This window comes from Gavia stellata, chromosome 4 (genome assembly GCF_030936135.1).
Source record: "Gavia stellata isolate bGavSte3 chromosome 4, bGavSte3.hap2, whole genome shotgun sequence".
NCBI lineage: Eukaryota > Metazoa > Chordata > Aves > Gaviiformes > Gaviidae > Gavia > Gavia stellata.
Window position 1 is genome coordinate 1000236 of NC_082597.1, and position 23580 is coordinate 1023815.

A 23580-nucleotide genomic window follows, 5' to 3' on the forward strand; every position below is an offset into this window, starting at 1 on the left:
GGTTCAACTCTGGCTGAGCTTTGGCGTTCCTAACAACATCCCTGCCGGCTCAGGCAGCCTCTCACTGCTGCTCCTGGGTGCTCCATCCCCACTCCGCCATCTCAGCACTGTCGGTGCGTACATGAGCTCAGGCAGGAGTCCCCTGCTCACCCACGTGGACCTTCTCCCATGCCTGCTTGACTTTCTGCGTATCAGGATGGTCCGTTCTGCTGAAGTACTAGCTCTTACCTTTCTCTGCCATGACCACCCTCCCACATAATCCGCTATTAGGCTCAAGGACAAGGCAGGCCTAACAGCAGAGGCTACCAGTAAAAAACTCAGTTGATACTGGTGACCAGTACTGCGAAGTGTCTTCGTTAAAGACTTGGGAAATGGGAAAATACACACCCGTAGCAAACTCGTGAACAATACCACATTGGGGGGCAGCAGCTGATGTGCAGGAGGGGAGGAACCTAGACAAACTGGAGAAATGGCCTGGGAAGAACCTCAGAAGTTCAAACAAGGCAAAATGCAAAGTCCTACATGGGGGATGGAATAACCCCACGCAGCAGGATAAGGTGGGAGTCAATCAGCCAGGAACAGCTTGTGGAAAAGGCCGAGAGGGCCTTCAGTGGTCCTACTACACCAGGAGTCAGCGTTGTACCCCTGCGGCAAAGAAGGCCCAACCACATCCCAGGCCATGACGGCCCAAGGGCAGCCAGCAGCATGAGAGCAGGGATTGCTCCCCAGCATTCAGCACCAGTGAGACCCATCAACATACTGGGGCCAGGCTGGGGCTCACCAGCACAGGACAGACATTGCAATAGTGCAGCAGGTCCCGTGGAGGCCGCTGAGATGGGTCAGGGCTGGAAGACGTGAGGTCAGAGGAGAGGCTGAGTGGGGTTTGCTCAGCCTGGAGAGGAGAAGGTGAAGGGGAGACCCTATTGCGGTCTGTGACTGCTCAGTGGGGTGGGGAGCAACAACGGAGCCAGGATACTCTTGGAGGTGCTGCGATGGGCTGAGAGGCACGAGATGCAACAAGGGAAAATCCAACCGGATATTAGGGAAAAAAAGTCTCCACTTTAGGGTGATCAAACACTGGAAGAGGGCCCAGGCAGATCCCCGCTCCTGGAGACAATGAACGCTCATCTGGATAAGGCCTTGAGCAATCTACTTCAATGGGACCTGCTCTGCAGAGTCAACTGGACCTTCTTGGGAACGTTCCAACCTGCGTTATGCTATGAATGGATCTTTGAGGTCTTGCAGAGTCAATACTTAAGGAAAGCTGTTATATCAAGACTTCAACAAAACTTTGTTTTCTAAAACCTGCTGAAAATATACCTAATAACAGTGTGACTTGGTCTTGGATATTCCTAACCTGCCACAGCAAAAGAAAGTTCATCTTATTATTTAAGATGGTAGTCAAACAAGGGACTCTGCAGCAGTCACCAGACCAAGCTGTCTGATCTTTCAAGGATCACAGCATCAATAGTCACTTCACTGAAGTATTCAAATTAAACTCTCCTCAGCTGAGGACCGATCTTGCAGTAAGACAATTTTTGTTACAAAAGAAAGATATCTGCGCTAGTCTAATCAGGCTCTGGGAGCTACTGTTTCTTTAGGGTGAAGATGGCAGGAAGAATATGCCCTTTTTCTTCTTGCAGTTTGTTACCTGCGAAAGCAACAGAAAAAAGCGGGACAACGTACCCGAGGGTTTTTTTCTGTGCTATGATCACTATCCATGTTAGACTGACAAAAAGGGTACGCGATACTCTGGCTACAAGCGATGCGAACTGGAAGATCAGTTCAACCACAGAGGTACGGCGCTTGCGAGTGGTTTTTCCAGAAGCCATGGTCCACGCCTGGGCACTCTTCACCGGTACCCAGGGAGAAGAGACGGATCTGGCCAGGATGAGCAGATTTCTCTTCAGAGTAACAGGGGTCATGTTCTCCTGACTACCAAGGAAACCATGTCAGGTACATCAAATGGCGTAACCCACTCTGCAGCCCAAAGGTGGGGTTTTGTGGTGAGATCCCAGTGACTCCCTGTGCTCCAGCTGAGCAGTAGTGGGTTCTCTCCTCCAGACCTGAATCAGGAGGACAGGCTAATTCTCCTCAGTGAAGATCATACAACAGAAGCTGTGCTTTTTGTCACTAAGGCAAGCATGGGAAGATGAAGTGCAGAAGAGATACCCACAATAACTGGATCTGCTTCACATAAATTCCCAGTACTTGCCAGCAAAATCAGATGTGGAATCTTTTCACAGCAATTGTGTCTCTTTGCATTTTTCTAGGTAAGATTTTACACTAATAACACGCAGACAGAGGGCAGACTTCTTCGATCCCGTTTATCTTGCTTCAAGGAGCAACCCATATCTGAGCTTTCTTGCTGCACAAGAAGTAAATTATTTAAAGTCAGTATTATTTCTTTCACAAATCCACAGAGACATTCCAGGATCCAGTGACACCGATCAAAGAGAATATGCTGTCATCCACCTGTCCGATGTCAGATTTGTCCAAGGATATCAAAATGTTGGTGCCTGAAAGACAAGCATGCTGGAAGGACCTCCTTAGAGGTTTCTGATGAAGACTCTTCTAGTATTTTCAGTTGTGAGAGTCCAGAAAGGGGGAGGAGACAGGGCTGTAAAGGTGCAATGTAGACAACAGATTATTTCACTTACATCTCACCCACCCATGGGCTGCTGAATCTGAAGGCTTCTTTGTACAGTGGTGCTTCTGTCCAACTTGGGACAGAAGTATGGAGAAACAGCATGTGCTAGCCAGCTTTCTTCCTGATGGCACAGCTCTCCAAAACAACAAAATCTGAGCTACACAGACAAAGCATTCTTCTGTCATGCATGAACAGAAGGAAATGGATAAAGAAATATCATATTTTCATGTTAACTGTAGGCCCTCAATTACATATCAAGGAAGAGAAAGGGAAAAAACACCACCAACTGTAGTTCTGCAAACAGTTTAAGAACATATAAAATGCCACTGCCACCTTCTCTCTGCTCATACTCATCCACTTATCTTCTGCTCCTTTCTCCTCCCTTATCATTGCACAAGCCCACGCAAAAAAACCCACCCAATCCAAACCTGACTGAAAACTATCCTGGCAAAAAATACAAATAAGAGAGAGGTGTTTCCAGTTGGATCAATGCCCTAGTCCATGTCACCTTACAACCACAGGAATGCTTCAGCTGGCAACGATCCAAGAGGAGCTGGATGGGCAGAACAAGCAGTAAGAAGGTGAAAGCAGGAGTGCCTCTTTCTGTGGCAACGCCAACTTACAGTGCTCGTGGAATTGCTGGCCCAGCTTCACTCGGCACTGGAAGTCAAACGCTGGCACTAGGACAGTGAGAACCTCCACACTGGCTAACATCATCTGAGTGAGGGGTAGACAAGGCAACTTCAAGCACACACTTTAGAAGGTCCATTCAGTAGAAAACAGAGCAGAGAACGGAGCCACCAGCACTGTCCAGCTATCGCAGTCTAAAACAGAAGGCCAGAGAATTGGTCTCTTGTGCAATTACCAGGGAGTCTCTGACTTACTGAGTCAAAGTGCTAATGTGGACATCAAATCCCTAAGGAGAGGTGCTGTGGAACTTGTTATGCAGAATATAATTTTGTTTAACTTACAACTTAAGATATCGTAAATCTGACACTGTAAAACACTATCTTTCCAGACAGCAAGAAACATAGAACGAACCAACTGACGTTCACAGAAGAGTTTTGCCAGCATAGCAACGTCAAGCGGAAAAGTGGTCTTTTCACAGCCCTAAGTGATGGGCCCTCCACGGCAGCACTTTCTAGTGAAAAACGCCACTTCTCAAACTCTACTTGGACAGCAAAGTTTTCAGCGTTTGCTAAGTCACACAAACACAACGTAGAAGGCATTTTTTTGTTCAGATGACATTCATATTGTACTTGGGAAGTAGCTGGAGCATAACCTGGAGACCCTGACGTAATGTTAGACCTCCTTAGATACCATCCAGGAGCAGGGTACAGCAATACTAGGGAAACCTTAAAATACTAAGTTTAATTGCTGTCACTGTGCTGCAAAAGTAATTGATAAACAGCTAGCCAAAAGTCTACGGCACAGGATGTCTATCCAAAACACTGCTACTGCATGAGGAAGATGTGCAGATAGGGAAAACCCCCACAAATATGGCATTTAAAGACATACTGTAAACATACAGTGCTGTTAGTGAATGACGTTTGCGTGCAGGTTCAACATATGGATAGAGCGAGCAATCAACTGGAAACTGTTTAACCAAAGATGACAGCGCACAGGAATTTATGACACAATATATAAGAAGTTAAATAAATGCACACAAATTAAACAGTGCAGCTCAGATCCAGATCACAAGATAGATGGACTCCGCTGTGCTGTTTGATAATGGGCGCACGGCCTTATGGTTACCATCTAACACACTGCTCGATGGACCACGTTCTCCAGAATTTCAGCAGTGAGGAGTGGGAGAAGGGTGGCTAAGCAGGAGTGAGAACCCAGGAAGATCAACCAAGTGCAGCTGTAAAAGCTCCTGAAAAATTAATAACAATACTTTTCCTCTTGCTAAAACTCAAAGAGCCTGATACCTCTCTGAGGTGTCTGGCATCCCAAAGAAACATGAAGTCTGCTTTGAGACAGCAAACCATTCACATCCGTTCTAGCTACTAGCTGACAAACAGTAGTTTTTTCCTGATGTGATGAAAAGCTAAAGCAGTGAAGTATAACTTTTATTTCTAATACCTACCAAAAATCAAGACTGAAATTTAACTTTTCTGGAGACGTTTCTCAATATATTGCCAAAATTGCTGCTAAGTGGCTTCTCTGAACATTCAATCCCAAATTTCAATATTGCTACTACTTTCTGTTTTTCTGAGAAGTGCTTAAGCCATTCATTGTTTAAATGCTTGGGGATAATACCTATATCAAGACTATTTGGAAAAAACACCTTCAGGAGCACCTCCGGTGCCACCTGGTATCTTCATTTTCACAGAATCACTAAGGTTGGAAAAGACCTGTAAGACCATCAAGTCCAGCCACCAACCCAACCCCACCATGCCCACTAAACCATGTCCCGCAGTGCCACGTCCACACGTTCCTTGAACACCTCCAGCGATGGTGACTCCACCACCTCCCTGGGCAGCCTCTTCCAGTGCTTCACCACTCTCTCAGGAAAGACACTTTTCCTAATATCCAGCCTGAACCTCCCCTGGTGCAACTTGAGGCCATTTCCTCTTGTCCTATCACTTGCCACTTGGGAGAAGAGACCAACACCCACCTCACCACAACCCCCTCTCAGGCAGTTGCAGAGAGCGATGAGGTCTCCCCTCAGCCTCCTCTTCTCCAGACTGAACAACCCCAGCTCCCTCAGCCGCTCCTCATCAGACTTGTGCTCCAGACCCCTCACCAGCTCCGTCGCCCTTCTCTGGACACGCTCCAGCACCTCAATGTCCTTCTTGGATTGAGGGGCCCAAAACTCAACACAGCATTCGAGGTGCGGCCTCACCAGAGCCGAGTACAGGGGCACGATCACCTCCCTATTCCTGCTGGGCACACTCTTTCTGATCCAAGCCAGGATGCCGTTGGCCTTCTTGGCCACCTGGGCACACTGCTGCCTCATCTTCAGGCGGCTGTTGACCAACACCCCCAGGTCATTTTCTGTGGGGCAGCTTTCCAGCCACTCGTCCCCAAGCCTGGAGCGTTGCATGGGGTTGTTGTGACCCAAGAGCAGGACCCGGCACTTGGCCTTGTTGAACCTCATACAATTGGCCTCGGCCCATCGATCCAGCCTGTCCAGATCCCTCTGCAGAGCCTTCCGACCCTCCAGCAGATCAACGCTCCCGCCCAACTTGGTGTCATCTGCAAACTTGCTGAGGGAGCACTCGATCCCCTCATCCAGATCATCGATAAAGATATTAAACAAGACCGGCCCCAAAACTGAGCCCTGGGGGACTCCGCTTGGGACCGGCCGCCAACTGGATTTGACTCCATTCCCCACGACTCTCTGGGCTCGGCCGTCCAGCCAGTTTTTTACCCAGCGAAGAGAGCACCCATCTAAGCCATGAGCCGCCTGCTTCTCCAGGAGAATGCTGTGGGAGACTTTATTTTCATTTTTTTGACTGTGTGAAATCTTTAACAGGTAGAATTAACCTGATATATTTTAACCCATCGGATTTGCCTAGTTACGTATGGTTAATATTTGGAAGCCTGGATATGTGGAAGTTTCCTGCATGGAAGCCATCCATCCAGGAGAAACACTCCTCAGTTAAAAAGCCATTTTAACATCAGAAGAAAAAATACTTGCATTTATCTTAGTAATGATATTACGCCGCACTACTGCAATGTCTGTCCTGCACTGGTGAGCCCCAGCCTGGCCCCAGTATCTTGATGGGTCTCACCAGCGCTGAGCAGAGGGGAGCAATCCCTGCCCTCACCCCTCCGGCTGCCCTTGGGCCATCATGGCCTGGGATGTGGTTGGACCTTTTCTGCAAAGCTGCTCTCTCTTCCAGTGAATCCCCCATCATTATTATCCTCCATCATTCCATCTCTTGAATGCTTTTTCCTCCCGTCTCCTCTCTTGGTATTACTATTTGATGCCTATTTGATGTTTCATTGAATGTTTAATTGAATTGTATTACTATTTGATGTCTAATTAATTGAATTGCTCACTTTCCTGTCAAGAAATGAAGACGTCCTTTCACTGGTGAATGCCCATACAAGTCTGTAAAGATCCATTTGTGCCTGTATTTTTTTCCTTCTCTGCGACTGTGTGTGTACTGCACGACGCACCGTAAGGCTGAGAGGAGGAACCGAATGATGGCAATCATCTATCCTGAGTCTCTGCAAAGCACATTTACCTGCTCAGCTCTGGTATGGGCAATGCTCCGGACATGGAAGACTTTGGCAGCAAAGCTTGCCAAACTTATAAATCCTGGCGTGGGCTTCAATGCCTCGAGTACAGTTTTCCGTACGGCACACCGCTCTTCTGGTTTACTGAGAGGGAGCTAAAGCAGCTAAAGTTTTTTTCCTCCAATCCTGTGTATCTGCCCACTAAAGGGGGGCTGAGGCAGCCTCACCCACACTGGGCTATGAAGGGAGAAAAACTTGTCCTACCTGTAGAGCAAACTAAGCATCTCAATGAGATATTTTATAAGGCTGCCTATGAAAGAGGAAGGGGAAGGAGGAGGCACGAGATATCATCTCCAAAAATCACGTACACAGCGAGGAATTAAACAAATTACTGTCCCAAATGATCAGTCTGAAATTCTGAACACTGGGAAAGATTACAAATTTCCTTTGTCAAACCTCTACAGCAAAACCAGCTAGAGTAAATAGTGGTTGCTATATGGAAAAATGAGCTGAAAATCCTTTACTGCCAGTTACTGAACCAGACTTGCTCTGCCGTGCAATGCCACAAACAGGCTGAAGTACCCAAAGTAACCGATGTGCAGACGCTAGCCCTAAGAAAAATAGTTTTCAGAAGAGGGGATCCACTCTTATAATAAATGACAAAAAGAATTCCATTTCTTTAAGACACAAACAAAAATCCTTGTTCCCAATTTAAAGAAAAAAAGCAGTAGATTCTCACATTCAGTACTTCCTGCCGTAGAGTTGCGGGCTCCACACAGCTGATTAGGCGAAGCAGGAGGTCCATCATTGCTGATGTATCTATATGCTTTAGCACCAGGCTAATGAATTTGTCTTTTTTCCTTAAAAATGCAATCACCTAAAAATAAAAGTGTCACCATCAGTTGCTAGTACAACATACAGACATGGCACACAGAACTTCCTATACTTCACCTTCTTGCCTCAACCGACCAATCTCGATGCAAAACGGCTACTAGGTTGAGAAATTCTCCAGAGAACGAGATGAGAGAGTAACATTCTCGTTTCAAGGCAATACTAAATCAAATCTTTTTAGCTGTATTTTCCTTCCTTTATGCCACAAAGAAACCCAAGCCCACAGAAATAAGAGCGTCAAGAAGCTAGCGAAGCTGGAGAATTTTCCACTAAGGCTGTCTGATAGCTTTCATTTAAAAAAATCAATTTTGAATCGGAACGCATGTTTTCCTAACACACCGTTCAGCTCATGTTTCCAGCACCCCTTTTACAGGCATGAGTCTGAGGCATTGTTTATGGAATGAGATGATTCTGGGCAATGATCAAAGGATGCATCAATATGCCGTAGTACAAAAAATAAAGCTTTAGCTGTGGCACAGGAATATCCCAGCTACTGCAGATCTGAAACCAAAACTACGCAAAGGTGTCTAAATGAGCCAGCAGCTCCCTCAACTGAGGAATCCGAAGAACTTTTCAAAGCCTGCATTTCAACTCCAACCTTAAAGAGTATAGCAAGCTATCTTTCAACTCTAAGAATACAATGAGGTCACGAGGATAGCAATGATACTGCCACACAACACAAACAACGTTAGTGGATTAATTTGTGCTTACGTATCAGGACAAATCTAATCACTACCTGTTCCGTTTTTCTTGCAATGAGATTCCCAATAGTCTTACTGAAGAAACTGGCAAGCAAAGGGTTCAAAGGAGGCTCGTGATCCAAGAAGTCATAGAGGATATTCAGCAGAGTTTCATCCCCTCCAAGCTTGTCGTTGATCTGCGGCACATCCGAGGTCAGCAGTTCACAGGCTGTGTTTGGATATCTGGAAGGACAGAACCAGAGCAACTAAAGGTGAAATGAAAACTCTCAAGAAAATCTGCTGCTATTAAGGTTATGAAGTAAAGAGCAGGAGGATGGCCCTTCCTGGAGACACGGAAAAAAATAAAACCACACGAGAAACAAGGGTCATCTACATTAATGGCACATTTTAAGGAAACACTGTTTCCTGTGGCACATCATGTGCTTTTTTTAACCACTGAATTATGCATCTCAGCTGCCTTCAAATTGCAGTTAGTTCTGATTTTTAAAAGTGATGCTTAATCAGTTTCAATACACTTATAATCTCTTAAAATCTTTTAACATAAATCTATTTGCACAACTAAAATTAACCCAAAAATTGAAGGCTGATTTGAGAATGCATACTTTAGCAGGCTTCTGAAAAATTATTCTTTCAGCTACTGGAGCTGAATTAAAAATAAGCATCATAATTTTTTTTAAATCAAGAGGACTAGAATTTAGAGACAGAAGATTAGATCTAACACAAAACTCCTAACAAATGAGCATACGCTATACACAAGAGCAAGCAATTCATCGCCAACCTTCCGTGTTTCAATTTTTCAGTAGTGTCTACAATCTTCTGTAAAATCAACTTGCTTTTCAGAAAATATTACTATGCCTGGTTTAGACAATTTTTCTCACTTATATCAGAATATGAAATTCTATTTGACAGCTAATGAAATCCGTTTTTTCCCTGACCTTGTTTCTTGCTCTTCCAGGTGGTGCTTTTAGAAATAGGTCACATTTATGATCAGAAAAGGTAAAAACATGTTTATAATTAATATTATGTTTATAATTAGACCAAGTCTCAAATATCAAAGTGCATACATACAAAACAATAATCTAAAGTCAATACAAAAACCGCTTTTTGGGGACTGTTAGTTTTGCTAAAAGACTAAGTTTCTTCAGGTTGAGATTCTACGTTAAAAGTCAACTGTAACGTACAACCACCCAGCACCGTTTTGCAAACATTTCACTGATTCAGCCTCTCCGTTGCTCATGCGATGAAGGAACTAAGCAGGGGATGGGAGGCCGTCTTGCATGCACGCTACAACACTGAAATTCATCTATCTGGTTTTTATTTTTTTAAAACCTCATTTCAGTGTTTCACTGTTAGATTAGCATCTTAATTCCATATTCTAGCTACTGTTCTCTACAAAATGGGCTTAAGAGAACTCCTCAGAAAAAGACCTATTCACCTATTCACCGTCACACAGAGGTTATTGTAGTCAGAAACAGCAGTTCGTTAGTGCTGTGAAATTCAACCGAGCACTGAACTTTAACGCTATTTTCACAGTTTCAATGATATATATGATCCCAGAGTCAAAAAGCAGCTGGACTTTATTTTTAAACCATGATTTACTCTTACCCCACTAATTGTTTAAAGACGCTGACAGGGTGTGCTCGAGTGGTTCAGCGGTCCTAAGCACAAAGCAGCGATTCTGAACACCAAACCTCCCGCTGAGTGCCCGTTCTTATCCATGCTTCCTAAAGTAGTTTTGATTTGTTATCGAGTAATACAGATTAAAAATAAAACCTGTCCTTTACAGTTTGAGTGTTTTCTCTCTGTATGCAGAGCTGGTTATCTTTTTTTTAAAAAAGCAAAAAGAAAATTTACTACATATTTTAGTAACGGCCAACTAAACTAATAACAACATTAAACCCTACAGAATACTCTTGCTGCAAATGCATGTTCATTCTCTAAGTAGTGCATTCACCTTCCAAATAAAAATTGTGCCATTCCATAAGACATAAACCCAACAGATTTCCCACTTTTAATAATTATGCAAGGTCTACAACTTTTTTATAAGTTTAGACAAAAGCCAACTTAGATCAATAGATCTAAGTCGGCTTCTGTCTAACGCCAAGATCAATATAAACCACTCTTGCAATAATATGACTGTTTCTACAACACGAAGGGAATACCTTCACTTTTGTAGCACAGTGAAGCTGAAACAATCTTTTAATACACAGCAAGATTTTTTTTTTTTCCCTAGCCTCAGTCTCAAAGGAAAAAAAACACGCAGAAAAGAGCTGTGGAAGTGCCTAGGTAACTCTCACATCTCGACCACCTCTGCAGTAAGACCTGTGAGCGTGTAACAGGATCTGGGTTGCAGCATTTACCTGCTGTGGTTTTCTTCTCTTAGTTGAACACAGCACGTTTCATACATCTGGCAATGTTTCCTAAGCTAATGACCACCTATCAGGAAAGAAACTGTGGAATTACTGTAGGTCTCTGGAAATTTCAGCTCAGTTCTTGGGGTGACAAGACAGACACACGGATTGCTGGAAATCACACAAAAGGAACAGATAGGGAGAATATTGTGTCACTGTGTGAATTCACAGTACGCTTGCATCTCCCATCGTCTAAAGACATTGCTAGGACCATCATCAGGGACCGGACACCAGGAAAGGAAGATCTCTTCGTTTGATCCCACGTGGCTGCTCTTGGCATTTGCACCTCTTCTGTGGGGAGACCTGCAGCTCCTTCTTCAGCTGACTGTCCGCTTGCCTGTTCCTCTCGGGTGTTTGCCTTAGCTGTACCCAGGAGTTATGTACATGTGGCTTAACCGGCAGGATGCTCCACAGCCCTTGGCTCTTTTCAATGCGCAGCTCAAGCTGGAGCTTCCTTTCAGTTATTATGCTTCCAAGTACATCGCTCTATGCCCACCTTTACCTTCATAATTGCTATTGGTTTGGTTTTGTTGTAGTCCCAGAATCACAGAATGATAGGCATTGAAAGGGACCTCTGGAGATCATCTAGTCCAACCCCCATTCATTGAATAGAATTTTTATTTTGGAAGAAATTCCACATGCCAACCTTCTCGATTTAAGCCTCACTTACTCATCGCAGTTCCATTTGGCTCTTAACAAGGAAAATGCTTCTTGCCCTGGTAGTATGTAAAAGGTGAGGACAAGTGTTACAGGACAAGAATAACTTTTCCAGTATGCACACTGAATTGCTTCGTGTAGAGCCTTGTGCTTTCTTTCGATCATGAACACACACTTGCCCCATTTAGTGAGTATTTCCAGCACACTGCCCACGAGGACTCCAAAGCCTTCCCCAAGACGTAAAATCTAATGTGAAGCCCGTCCCTGTGCACGTGTAACTTGGGCCATCAGTTATTACACAACCAACACTGACTGGATTTGCTTTATTACTGCTTGGCCATATAACATCATGAAATCTTCCTACCTTTTAATTAACCTAAGTAAATTTGCATTATCGACTTTCCACATTTATAATTCATCTCCCCTCTTATTTCATGTGTGAATATATCTACCAGCACAGCATTCACTAGTGCAAAACCAGAAACCATTTTTCCCTCATGTATATTTCTTCTCTTTAAAGAGTTATTAACTGATGACAGAACCCTTCTCGGTTATCTCGTGACAGCTTGCTTTCAACAGTCTTTGATAAGGGACCTTATCTTTTCAGGACTGTACTTGCACCATGTTAGGCATATCACCATTATCCATGTGTTTCACTGACTCCATCACACCCAGCTCCTGAACGGAAGCCTGACTTCCCTCTACAAAAGCAGTACCGCGTGATGGCTGAGCGCCTGCATTTAGAGAGAGGTCTATGAATCACCGTGCTATATCATAAATTTTGCAATGTGCACAATGCAGAAGCCAGCTTAACTGGCTTACAGACCCTTCTTCAGAACTGGTGTCCTATTTGCCACTTCCATTCCACTGGTTTTAAGGTTGACCAGGTGAGCAATTTCATATTTGGATTCCTTTAAATCACTCGGGTGAATACCAGCCACTCCTAAATTATTCTACTGATTTTGTTCCACAGATGCTCCAACTGGAGACAGTTTCTCAGACTATTCCCCTGTAAAGGCACCGCTTGGGAATCTCCTGCGAAGTCTCTGCAGTGAGCACTGACACAGACAGTTTAATTAGATTTTCTGCTATGGTCCTATCTTCCTTTTTACACTCAGATCACCCATCCACCCTACACATTCTCAGAGAGGCTTCCTTATTTTGATGCGTTTAGTGTATTAGTGGGTTTGCCTTTAGAAAACTGCTTCTCAAAATCCCTTCGTTCATTCTCACAGATTAACTAGCCACAATGTCCTTTTTCCATATCTGGACACAACTCCCCTTTTGTGAGGATGTACTTTTACCTGTAATGGATTATTATTTTTAACCAAGGCAGTTCTACATTAGGGTGGGTTTTTTTCAATCTTTGTAACACAAGCTCTGCATTTACCATGAGCCACTAAAATGTTTCCAGGCCAGCTGTGAGCTTTTTACCCTTTCACAGTACCATTTACTTCCTAACTAGCCTCCTCATATTTATGTAGCTCCATTCCTAAAAGTTAGAAAAACAAACCCCAAGCCCTTGATAATGCTGTTTATGTCTTTTCTGCTCCTAGGAGGATGTTAAATCTGAGTACGTTATGGTTACTATTACAAAGTGGGTTTACAACAGTTATATTTCTTAGAGCCCCCGAGGGTATATGAAGAGTTATTTCTCCTTTTTCTGGCTCATTGCTCCATGCAAAAGGCATTCACTATTCCTAAAAATTCATGCACCATGCCTCCCTGTGATACATACCCTGTCAACAGGGGGATAAATGAAACCTCTCATTGTTATAGCACGTTCCGCTCTTGCAGCCTTTACAGTCTCCAAGCTTCACACAGTCAGATCTAATATTTCACCCTTTCTATTTAGGCACGGCATCCCAACCCATAAGGTTTCCGTGCTGCAGCTCACTTATCTCACTTGACACTCAGCCCTCTATCCCCTACAGCCCACTCTTACACTAGCAGAGCCTACTCTGCCTTTCCCATAAGCTGCACTCTCATTACTGCACGGTCCCAGCAGGTTTATGAGACACCCTAGTACGTCAACAAGTTCATTATAAATAGACATCACAGTTCAAATAGTTTACACACTTCTTTGATTGCTGTAGGTCTTCATCTGGTTGCTTAGTTTCGCATGCTATGCTTAGATGGGGATTTACTGTCGAGTTTTCCTCTTTGCAGTCTCCCTTCTTTATGAACTTTATGAACTTCCATCCTACCGACGTTTCAAGAATAAAGCACTCTGATGATTCCACTTCCACAGCATGCATCATTCTGAGCTGCGTGTCCTTCCAAACCTATCGAGTTTCTCCCCTGTCCAGTTTAAAAACCATAACCTTTTCTTAAGAGCCAAAAATAGGATTCCATGTGGATTTAGACAGAGTCCATTCTTCCTGCTTAGCCTTTATTTATTACAAAAGCTTTCCCAGTGTCTAATAAGCTTAAGCCCCCTTTCCCTTCTCCAGTGCCTCACTGTGCTCTGAAAATGCTTCTCTGTCTGGTCTACCTATGGTACTGGAAGCATTTCCAAAACAGTACTTCATAAAGATCAGCTCTATTTGTCCTGGCAAGCAGGTCACTACGCAGTTCTCGTGGCCGTCTATGGTGTATAACCACAGTTCCCACCACTATACCGGCTTTTTGAGCAGGCACCTTACAGACCACTTTCGGAAGAGGAAGAGGATATAATGCCATCATCTGATGAAGAAATCGGTGAACGAGACTGCTACCTTAAGGCCTTCCCAACCCAAGACTTTCTTCTATCTTGCCAGCACAGGGGACGGCAGCACTGGAGACTGGCCTCTTCCCACCAGCATCTACCTTCGTCTGCGCCTCCTCACCAGCCAACGTGACCTTGAGCTGCCTACACCACACGCTACCTTCAAAAGCTGATGAAAAGGCACATAATCCTGCCTTGAATGAAATTCAAGGATGCCTGGGAGTAAAGACTCTCGTACTGAGCTTCCCTCTTCATTTTGGATTGCATTAAGGATCTTGCTTCTTGAGAAATTTTTGTTTGTCCCTGCCTTTCCTTATTCTTAATCTGTTTGGTTACAATAGGAAAAGGTTTCCACTTCCACCCTTCAGCACACAGGATCAGAGACATAAACGGTCTTCTGACAGCAGCCCCAAAAATCTCAAAAAGAATAGGACTTAAAAACAGGGTCTGGTTAACTGAAGTAGTATTCTGCAGTGACAACATATGAACTAGTGCTGGCATGATACTGGAATCCCTCATCCTCTCCTCCGGCAAAATACACCCAGATTCCAGCAAAGGACCACAAGTCTTGCACTGTTCAGCATCTCCTCTGCTCGCCAACTCTTAGCACTAAGGAAGGTATTGCCCATCTTCTTCAATCAATGGGGTTTGAGTTTGTCTCAGGTTAGCTGCGCAAGCAATATGGGTAAAGGGCTGCAATAAGCACAGAGCCAGTCACCCACCGAAAAGCCAGTTATGCTGGTGTGATACCTGATGTAGCACAGGAAATGCAAAAAGTCAAAGGACTGTGGTGTGCCACATCCCCGGTTTAAGCCTGTACAAAATTTGCACGTGTAGGACAACAGTATAAAACTAAGCCTCCTGGTTCCTTCCGGTAATTCACCTTTTATAGCAGAAGCCTTGCAAAAGCAGCCACAGAAAATTCCAAGTCACTACATAATGTATTTCCTGGCGTTCACTCACCTGGAAATAGTCACCTAAACCTAGCTGATCCAACTACCATTTCTTCGGTGGATTTCAAGCAACAACCAACGCGGATCCATTCCCACAGTGACAAACTTGCCCCTTTTTATTTATTTATACAGAGAGCAACCTTTTATTTTTACATAAACTTAAGAAAAACAAACTTCCCAAATCCAAAATGTAAATATTTTCAAGTGTACACTTAGTTTAAAATGTATAAACACAACTTGCTATGAGAACCAAACACATCTAAAGAGTTCACCATCCTAAGAAAGAGGCTCTTTACAGAGCAAGGCCCTCTCCCTAACTATACGGCCACTGAAATCAGAAGGTTTTGCATATGCAAATATGACATCTTTTATTCACTGTACAGCTCACTTGCTTTTGTGGGCTTGACTACTGAAAACCAATCAAGTTCAGAAATTCATAACTCAGAGCAGAATGCTCTTTGCTTGCAATTTTCATAAAAACATACTAAAGATACTTTTGCAAGCAAAATAATCAGTATCTCAAACAGATTTTTTTTCCTAGACAAACTCAATGTTAAACCATTAAAAATAAAGAAACAAGCTTCTGAAAATTCACTATGAATAACAAAACGCTGTGAAATATTTCACACTACTTGAAAGCCTCTCTCCCGAGACTGAAAAGGTTACATCCATTTCGCACCAGAGCATTTCCAGCATCAAGCTCTCTCACTCAGTTTTCTTCGCAGAGGACAGAAAACAAATACCTACTTGAAGCGGACCTTCTCGTCCATATCCACGGGGGGCTCATGGGTGATGAGGTTGACCAGCTCCTCCATGCAGTGCTGCTGGCAAAGGAAGTCCAGCAGCTTGCGGTTCTGAGCCTTGCACTCCTGTAAGATGTCATCTTCATCCATCAGCTCGTGAAGTGTCACATCTTCTTTATCCAGCAGCTTGTCCACATGTGATGTTGTGTTCAAATCAAACTTCCAGAACATGTTGATGGGACACAACTAGCTGGAATGGAAAAGAATAGGAGTTAGTCTTCCATCGTCACTATTTATTCCCCCTTTATAATTCTGAGCAGAATACCTTCATACAGCTGCCAGCCAGCTTGTAAAAATCAGTTAAATTCTGTAAACAAAATTAACAACTTTTTGCACCAGAAAACCAGCACGACTTAGATTACAGCTGTATCATATCAACAACGGACACAATATATGCATGAATTAACTTTAACTGAAAGTAGCTTGAACTAAAAATCAAAGGTTACGTTCATGCACAGAAAGGCTTTGCTGGGTTAGAGTCAAGGCTGGGCACAGACAGGGAAACCATGCTACTGCACTGTAAGCAGTTTGCATTAAAGGGTTTGGGGTTTTTTTGTATTATTTGTATTTCAGAGTCATGCTCATCAGCCAAAACTGCAACAATCAAATGTAAGTGGAAGAAAGGCCTCCAATGTATATTCAACAGCAAGAGATAAACAGAGATTGACCATAATTGGAAAGTATTAAAAAAAAATACAGGACACGGCGAGCGATAACAACATCAGCAAACCCAGAGCTGAACTGCTAATAAATATAAACCTTATGGAACACTAGAATATGCTATTAATCTCACAGACGTCGCGGAAGTGTAAAACTGTGAGTGGTCTTTTGCGGGGCAGAAGAGTGTATTTTGGTTTTATACATTGGGGGGGGGGGGGGGGGGGTGCGCGCGTGTGCAATCTGCAACCGTACGACCTGCAGCTCCAGGGCTGAGCGCCAGCGGGACCATTAACCGCTCCAGGAGAAGCCGAGCGCACACCGTCAAGAACGCACAGAGCAGTTGACTGGACTGCACCATTAATAGAAAGTTCCAAAATTCTGAACTCTAACCTTACCGCAGGAAAAAAATACAGCTTAGAGACTAGTGGGTTGTATTACCTAAAGGGTGTACGGCCAGGCAGCTAAAATTTCGTCTGTAAAATAACGCCCAAATTCTGTTCTTGATGACTCTAAAACAGACGATACTTACAGTCTCCGCACACTCACCTCTTAACCAGGGTCCGCACGTTTTACTACAGCCTGGGATTGGGACTTACAGGTGTTTACCAACAACAGAAATGGCAAAATAATACTATAAATCAAAGCTAGAAATAGAAACTGAAGGAATGGCCTCCTTTTCCTACATGTTCTGGATCTCAAGTCCTTGTAAACACTTGCTGAAAAGAAACCCTCCTCACAGAAGTTTCACGTTGACATTTTCTATCATCCCAACTAAATATAAAAGAAAACGGATACAGTTCTCTGCCAAAGTGTTATATTCTTTGAATATAACAAAGAATGACAATATTAAAGACCGACTTGAGCTGGAGCCTAGTCCCACAAAACCACAGTACGTTACCTTTCATAAACAGTGATCAAACCCTGGCCCCAGCTGCCGTTTTTGCCCCCTCCAAGTCTCCCTGGCAGTGCTCGGGGACCCCCTGCCCAAGCAGGGCTCCCTCAAACCCGCTCGCAATGGCTCAGATCGTCCCCTCTGACGTCCCCTCGCTGTATCTGCTGCACTTCGCAGGAGCCTTCAGTGTGTGACCAGAATCATACGCTGTATTTCAGATGAGGTTTCACCATTGCCGTGTATATTGGTAAGAATATTCCTCTTCAAACAATTTTTGCTAAATATAGAGCACTGCACTTTGTATCGCTCATTTTCATCCTACTCCTACCCCTACCACTTTCTTTCCTTTTTTGTTATCCTGATTTTTCTCTATGTGAGCTCTATTAATTATCTTTTTCCAGTCAGCTTCCCCAATAGACTTCAACTTTCAGAACAGTCATTATTTACATCAAAATAAGACAGCGTTCAGACCATCCCTAAGAAACTCTTCCAATGGTCTTCCTCTTGCTTAATATTTTCTCTTACAATTCTGCCCTTTGCCACCTCACCTCAGGATCGGGCTCAACGAGCGGAAACCTTTCCTCAAACGAGCCATTTCCTCAACAAGCCATAACCTTTCGCAATCCTGCTCTGGCTAGCGTACCAACTATCTTAATGATCTCCACAAAGAAACAAGATTTACTGAATTTCTTTTATTTAGAGTATCAGCTGCCAAAGACAGAGCTGAGATTAGTTTGGCACAATTTAAATTACTGGTTTTCATTTCATTTTTCATTGTCGTATCTTTTACTGTTCCCTACAGAGAGCAAATAAGGACTAATCTTCATTCTTCCCCAGTAACGCTTCCAGCATCTTCAGAGACTACAAGATAACTCCAATTCCTCATCAGCAGACGTTTGTTCTTCAAAGAGCAGCCAAGTCATTTAACTATCTGAGAATCTGAGTACAGCCTTTCATTTCTGGCTCCCGTTCACTGTTTCAGACTAAATTCTTCCCCAGACACTGTCTCATCCTCACTCAAACCCCATGGCTCTGCTACATGTACAGAAGCCTAACGAAAGGAAAGAAGAGCTTCTGAGGGAAGGAGCCCTGTGCAGAAGAGCCGGTCGACTCCGGGTCTGTGTGCTATGCAGAAGATCAGGTGCAGTGAGAGACCACGAGGAGATGGCATCGTGTTCTACGCTATGGGGATCAAAGATGGTTTCAAGAAATAACCGATCATCAACGTTAAAGAAAATAAGAGAATAACTGTTATTCCCCATTGACAAAGGTGGTAAGCATAGCTGAAACAAGATAATGATATCATTACACAGAACGTTTAAGATAAAACTTATTTTATAAAACAAAGTCAATTGGATGAGAGATGTCAGTGTGCTACATTCCCAGATTATTTCTATATAAGCGTGTCATTTTATACAAGAGGATCACAATGCTTTTTTTAACCTAACCCACATTACTATTTCCGCAGCAGCAGGAACACTTGCTCCAACCATTCATTTTGCTTTCTCCAGCATCCAAAAATGTTACCACGCCTGATCTTTTGCCAGTTCCACGCTTGCATAACTACATCTAAGACAGAATTTTGAAATTATCCTTTCTAAAAAACAAACAGAAAACAACACTTTTTTCCTCCAGGAAGGTTTACTGCAGAAAGGGGGGCATTGCTTTCCAGTTACCATAGCAGGGCCATTTAAAAGGCTATGTAGAGACCCCAATTTTTTAATTACTCATTTAAATATCTCGGTCCCTCGTAGTGTAACTTTCACACTGAACCTCCAACTGAAGGGCTTATAGGAACTACTAAATAAAACACATTAAAAGAAACACTGATTTTTTATTTATTTTTACCAATTAAGTTACTGCCATGCATTTTCTGCCCTACCTCAGTTCAAGGATTCTTCACTTGTGCCTGTATGTGTCTAAGGATCTCTAAAAGAAAGAGGATTACCTTATGAAATTAAGGCTCTCTTCTTGGAATAGCTCCGTTACCCAAGATATTTGATAACAAACTCTGTGGAGCTCCACTCAGCGCTTCAGAATTTGTCACAGATAACTTTTCTATTTCACAGAGCTTTCTTCCATGTCAGCATAATGCTTTCTTTTAATGTTGTTATCTCAGAGATTTAGAAAAAATCAAGAAAATCATTGCAAATTTATCTTCTGTGACACAGCACTGCTGAACTCCTATTTGAATGCATGGGTGTTGCAAGACTTGGTTCTGAAGGGCACATTTAAGCTATGAACTATCAAGCCACGCAAAGCACAGCCTCCTTATAGCTCTGCCTTCCCGCAGTCCTCCCGCACGCCACATTTACTCGCTGGCTTTGGCCTTTCAGCATTTTGAGGCAGAGCTCACATACACATTAGGGGGAAGTATACAGCCTCGAGCCCAGCAGAAACAGAACCGAGATCCTGATCAAGCATCACATCTAGAAGACCACTTTATACTTTCAAAGTTCCTTTTGAACATCAGGTGTCAACCACTTCTAGTCAAACCTACAGCGTCACGTTTCTCGAAAAGCTACCTCTGAACGTCAAGGCTACAGGCTTTATTCGTGACGGGCCCGAGCTCAGAGGTACTGGGGGGAAAGCGGGGGCAAGCTGCCCGAAACGAAAGCTTACCCAGACCTCCCCATGGCCCATCCACTGCCATTTCCCAACAATCTTCCAAACTGCCAGATTAGTCAGTTTAGCTTGATCCTAGTCTTTTGGGACACCCCCCCAAAAATAGCACAAAATATGGCAGCGAGAAGCAGTTTCTAAGTTGAGCTGTTTACATCAACAGTATATTGAAATTAAAAAACCAAAAAGTTAAGTTTTAGCATTACCGCACCAAGCAAGAGCTTCTGCATCCGTCCATTCCGCTACGGAAAATGCACTCAAGTAACCGAATTTCTGAGTTAGGAACAGACATCTGAATTCTCAACCTACGTGACATTTCTGTGACAGTAATGCTGTTTGGCTGTATAGTGTGTTCGTTACAAACTGTTCTTCAGATATTTTTAACTAACTGTGCTTAGTTATAAATTCACCGAGTGAGAAGCTGGCGTAAAAGGCCTTAGATTAAGAATGTTTGGGTGCACAGTTAACCCAAATACATATCTATTCCATACATATATGTGGAATACACAGGTAAATCTCACTTCTCAAGTTCAAGCCCATTACCAATCTGTCAATTCTACAGGTTTTTCAAAACTTTTTATATATCTATAGGAAAAGCTGTCTAATCTATAGGAGACAGGCCGATAAGCTGTCCTTAGGAAAGGAGGCCAGCTCTTTTCTCAGCAGAGAGCAGGCAGATCCCCTTCCCAACCTCCTTTTTAAAACAAAGGTTGAGGACAATTGGCCTCTCCCGGTCCTCGCGGTGGAACCGGGCCTCTGGAAGACACTGATGCAATTCCCAGTGTCCTGAGACCGGGGGCAGCTGCAGCCAACCGAGAAGGGAGGCTGCCCCAAAGCAAATGCAACAGCGTGAAACGACTCTTCTTTGCCCTCACTCCAGCCAAAAAAAGCTCTTTTCGCTACAGTGATCTTACAGGCTACTCGGTAAAATGCAGCAAGTGAGATTTAGAAATGATTGTTCATGGCATATTGAAACCAACAGACAGTTAAGCCAAAGCAGGCGTCCACGCAATCAAGTGAGCTTTTGTAATCCACGTAGCAGCTCTGCAAGCTTGAAAGTGGAATGGTACCACACACAAAAAAACCCCCAGAGACATACACGCCACTGAAGGACCAGCAGAATGAGTCAGGACCTACAGGAGCCAGATGAACTGTCCCGAAGGCTACAAGTCAGGCACATGATAGACAATACGCTGCTGTAACACTGCTGAACTACGGTGCCTCTAGAAGCAGAGAAGTACAGCAAAGGCTGAACAAGCAGCCCCTAGCGCTGGCAAATTCATAACAGCAGCAGAATGGTTTGGGTTGGAAGGGACCTTTAAAGATCATAAAATAGAATCACGGAATCATTTAGGTTGGAAAACACCTTTAAGATCATCTAGTCCAACTGAAAACCTAACCCTGCCAAGTCCACCACTAAACCATGTCCCTAAGCACCACATCCATACGTCTTTTAAAAACCTCCAGGGATGGTGACTCCACCACCTCCCTGGGCAGTCTGTTCCAACGCTTGACAATCCTTTCGGTGAAGAAATATTTCCTAATACCCAACCTAAACCTCCCTTGGGGTAACTTGTGGCCATTTCCTTTTGTCCTATTACTTGTCGGACTAGATGTTGTTGGACATCATCTAGTTCAACCCCTCTGCCATGGGCAGGGACATCTTCTGCTAGATCAGGTTGCTCAAAGCCCCGTCCTACCTGAGCTTGAACATTTCCAATGATGGGGCGTCCACAACTTCTCTGGGCAACCTGTTTCACTGTCTCACCACCCTCACTGTAAAACTTGTCTTCCTTCTGTCCCATCTAAACCTGCCCTCTTTCAGTTTAAAACCATTGCCCCTTCTCCTGTCACTACAGCACTTGGTATAAAGCCTCTCTCTTATAAGCTGCCTTTACATACTGAAAGGTCTCCCCAGAGCCTTCTCTTCTCCAGGCTGAACAACCCCAACTCTCTCAGCCTTTCTGCATGGGAGTGGTGTTCCAACCCTCTGACCATTTTTGTGGCCTCCTTTGGACCCGCTCCAACAGGTCCATGTCTGGCTTGTACTGAGGACCCCAGAGCTGGATGCAGTACTCCGGGGGGGGTCTCACGAGAGCAGAGTAGAGGGGCAGAATCACCTCCCTCAACCTGCTGGCCACACTTCTTTTGATGCAGCCCAGGATATGGTTGGCTTTCCAGGCTGCAAGCGCACATTACCAGCTCTTGTCCAATTTTTCATCCACCAGTACCCCCAAGTCCTTCTCTGCAGGGCTGCTCCCGATCCATTCATCCCCCAGCCTGCACCGATACTGGCGGTTGCCCTGACCCAGGTGCACGACCTTGCACTTGGCCTTGTTGAACTTCATGAGGTTCACCCAGGCCCGCTCCTCAAGCCTGTGAAGGTCCCTCTCAACGGCATCCCTTCCCTTTAGCAAATCAACTGCATCACTCAGCTTAGTGTCATCTGCAAACGTGGTGAGGGTGCACTCAATCCCACTGTCACTGATGAAGATATTACATACTATAGGTTCCAGTATGGACCCTTGAGGGACACCACTCGTTACAGGTTTCCACTTGGACACTGAGCCATTGACTGTAACTCTTTGGATGCGACCATCCAGCCAATTTCCTACTGATCTAACAGTCCATCATCAAACCCGTATCGCTCCAATTTAGTGGCCAGAATGTTGTGTGGGACCACATCAAAGGCCTTACAGAAGTCCAGGTAGATGACATCTGTAGCTCTTCCCTTGTCCACTGATGCAGTCACTCCACTGTAGAAGGTCACTAGATTAGTCAGGCACGATTTGCCCTTGGTGAAGCTATGCTGGCTATCTTTAATCACCTCCCTGTCTTCCATATGTTTCTACATCTTCCATAAGGATCTGCTCCATGATCTTACCAGGCATGGAGGTGAGGCTGACTGCTCGGTAGTTCCCAGCGTCCTCCTTTTTACCCTTTTTAAAAATGGGCGGGATGTTTCCTTTTTTCCAGTCACTTGGGACTTCACCTTTCTGCCACAACTTTTCAAATATGATGGAGGGTGGCTTGGCAACTACATCAACCAATTCCCTCAGGATCCTGGGGTGGTGTTTGTCGGGTCCCATGGACTTATGTATGTTCCTCAGGTGGTCTCAAACCTGATCTTCCCTTACAATGGGAGGGACTGCGTTGAGGTTCAGGGCCTTGAGAGATGTGGGAAGAGTGATTACCACTGAAAACTAAGGCAGAAAAATTGTTGTATACCCCAGCCTTCTCCATATTGGTTGTCACCAGTTCTCCTGTCTTATTTATTGGGGAGGGCAGCTGTGGATTTTCTTTAATCTTCCTTTTCTGGCCAATGCACCTGTCGAAGCCCTCATTATTCTTTGCATCCTTTGTGAATTCATTGAGACTTTGCAGACTTGGATGGTCCAGAAGAACCTTGCACCCAAACATCAACATATCCAACACCAGGACA

At 44.1% G+C, this 23580-nt stretch overlaps 1 protein-coding gene across 1 annotated transcript in view; it reads right to left on the reverse strand.

Moving 5' to 3' along the window:
- PPP6R2 (protein phosphatase 6 regulatory subunit 2) overlaps window positions 1-23580 on the reverse strand; it is an 81064-nt gene that overhangs the window by 44865 nt on the left and 12619 nt on the right. Inside the window, exons 2-4 of the mRNA XM_059817053.1 lie at window positions 15909-16154; window positions 8469-8655; window positions 7581-7718 (exon numbers count right to left, since the gene is read on the reverse strand). Of these exons, the coding sequence (XP_059673036.1) occupies window positions 7581-7718; window positions 8469-8655; window positions 15909-16135 (552 nt within the window). The 5' untranslated portion in view covers window positions 16136-16154. The remainder of the gene's footprint in view (window positions 1-7580; window positions 7719-8468; window positions 8656-15908; window positions 16155-23580) is intronic.